This window comes from Priapulus caudatus, unplaced genomic scaffold (genome assembly GCF_000485595.1).
Source record: "Priapulus caudatus unplaced genomic scaffold, Priapulus_caudatus-5.0.1 Scaffold814, whole genome shotgun sequence".
In the NCBI taxonomy this organism is placed as follows: Eukaryota; Metazoa; Priapulida; class Priapulimorpha; order Priapulimorphida; family Priapulidae; genus Priapulus; species Priapulus caudatus.
In genome coordinates this window covers 55,004-57,122 of record NW_014577875.1, presented here as the reverse complement: position 1 = coordinate 57,122, position 2,119 = coordinate 55,004, and the positions used below count along the sequence as shown (strand labels likewise).

General features: G+C 43.0%; 1 protein-coding gene across 1 annotated transcript in view; it reads left to right on the top strand.

The window, feature by feature from the left end:
• The window catches only part of LOC106813724 (L-threonine dehydratase catabolic TdcB-like), a 14,468-nt gene that overhangs the window by 3,490 nt on the left and 8,859 nt on the right, over positions 1–2,119 (top strand). The window contains exon 2 of the mRNA XM_014817934.1: positions 1,314–1,499. Coding sequence (XP_014673420.1) covers positions 1,314–1,499 — 186 coding nt within the window. The remainder of the gene's footprint in view (positions 1–1,313; positions 1,500–2,119) is intronic.

The window sequence follows — 2,119 nt, the reverse complement described above, 5'->3', positions numbered from 1 at the left end:
TACGATGGGAGCTTCCATCTTTAATCTGAAGACACTTAAACGTATGCGCCATCTTGTGGCAACTTTCATAACGATCCCAACAAACATTCCTTTGAGAAGGTTCCTGATACCATCCTTGTGCCCTCCACTGTTTCGGCGTGTATGTGAACACATTTGGGACTAACAGGGTTTACTAGAATCCCACCACTCCACCACAGAGTCACCGCAGTATAGACGTTAGATGAGCGCTGTCGCTCCGCGGCACTTGTTTGTGGTGAGCTACAGTGTCATTGACACTTTCATTAGAATATAGTGAGCAAATAGCCTACATTACTGTTTTACCTGAATGATATCACACCATAATTTATCAACATTTTACAAATTTGAAATCGAAAATGCAAGCGTGAAACATGACATTGATTTAAAAAAAGAAAGAAATAGAAATTGCTGTTACCAGCCATCTGGGCCAGTGCAAAAAAATCTGAATTTCGTCCCCCTGGGTTATAGTAATGCTGAGAGTGTCTATTTCCCCCAGGGTATACTGCCGGAACGTACCCTGGTATTATCTAATATGCCGGACCGTACCTCGCCTACTCCACTAACGAGTCTAGGGAGTCGCCTATATAGGCCTACTCCCTAACCCGAACCATAACCCTAACCCTAACCCTAACCATATCAAATAGTTACCAGGGTACGTTCCGGTATACCGGACCGTACCCAGCATACGTTAATTCCGGCTGTACCCTGGGGGACATAGACCCTATGAGCGTTAGTAACATATCAAGAGCAAAGTTATGTCAAAGCAGGTTTATGCATGTGCCCTTGGTATCTTCCTGTCTATAGCCCAAGCCAGCACGCTGGTGTTTTTGGTGTCTGTACGTGCGCGCAGCTACACGTCAGCTTACGGTGATTGAGTTGCATTCCTAAATAAAAGAGATTAGAGTTAGTGTTCGGGTACAGTCCTGAACGTATCTATACTATCAGGAGTAAGATAATGATCTTACTCCTGATACTATGTATACACGTAAACGTGAAGGAGTGAATAAAAACATTTGTTTTTGTTCTCTCATGATGTTCGTGATGTAGTACGTGTTATGACATATTTTCAGCAATTGCAATTGGGCAGATCCTCTTGGACTGTATTACCTACCAATTTGTGAGAAAAGGCATCCACCAATAGCAGAAGATAGGGTAACTGTCTGAAGGAGATGAGAAGCTATAAACAGTAGAGATATATGATCCTACATGTATCTACAGTTCACATAAACGACCATACTTGTTATTCATGCGCTGGAACTTTTGACTAATAAATTGGTTTATTACCGGTACTCCAGGGGCTTTCACTGACGAGGCCATCTATAGCAAGTGCGCACGGGTCCACACACCACTGCACACGTGCTACTACCGCCACCATGACGGACACTGTGGTAGAGGGTGCCACTGAGGGCAAGCAGGAGAATGGTAGCAGCTCCCCCACAGAGAGACATGATGAGAGTGTGGGTGAAGAAGAGGCATTGAAGGTATACTGTGGCTGGGTGTGTGTAGTGAGTACGACAATGCGTGGCTGAAGAAAACCTGTGCCGATAGATGGTACATGAACACTATGTAACAGGCGTAATTAAATCGTATGCAGACCTACAATCGTAATTCCTAACCTTAACCCTAAACTTAACCATAACCATACAACTCTAACCCTAACCCTAAACTTGATTATAAACACGTAATTCTATCCCTAACCCTAAACTTAATCATAACCATAACTCTATACCCCTAACACTCAACTTAAAATCATAACTGTAACTCTACCCATAACCCTAAACTTAATCATAACCATAGCTCTAACCCAGTCTACCCCTAATATAAACTTAATCAAAACCATAACTCTATCCCAAACCCTAAACTTATTTATAACCATAACTCTTACCCTAAACTTAATCATAACCATAACTCTACCCCAACCCTAAAGGCATAGAACACGAATCTCACCGTGTGCAGGGTCGATATATGTGAGTTTTCGGTCTCGCGAGGCGGTGAGGAAAATATCTGTCATGTTTGATAATTAGCTCATCTGACATAGTCAGATGCAGCTTGTAGAATCGCATGAGCGTGCGTGCAGGCGTCCGTAAACAGTTGGGCACAA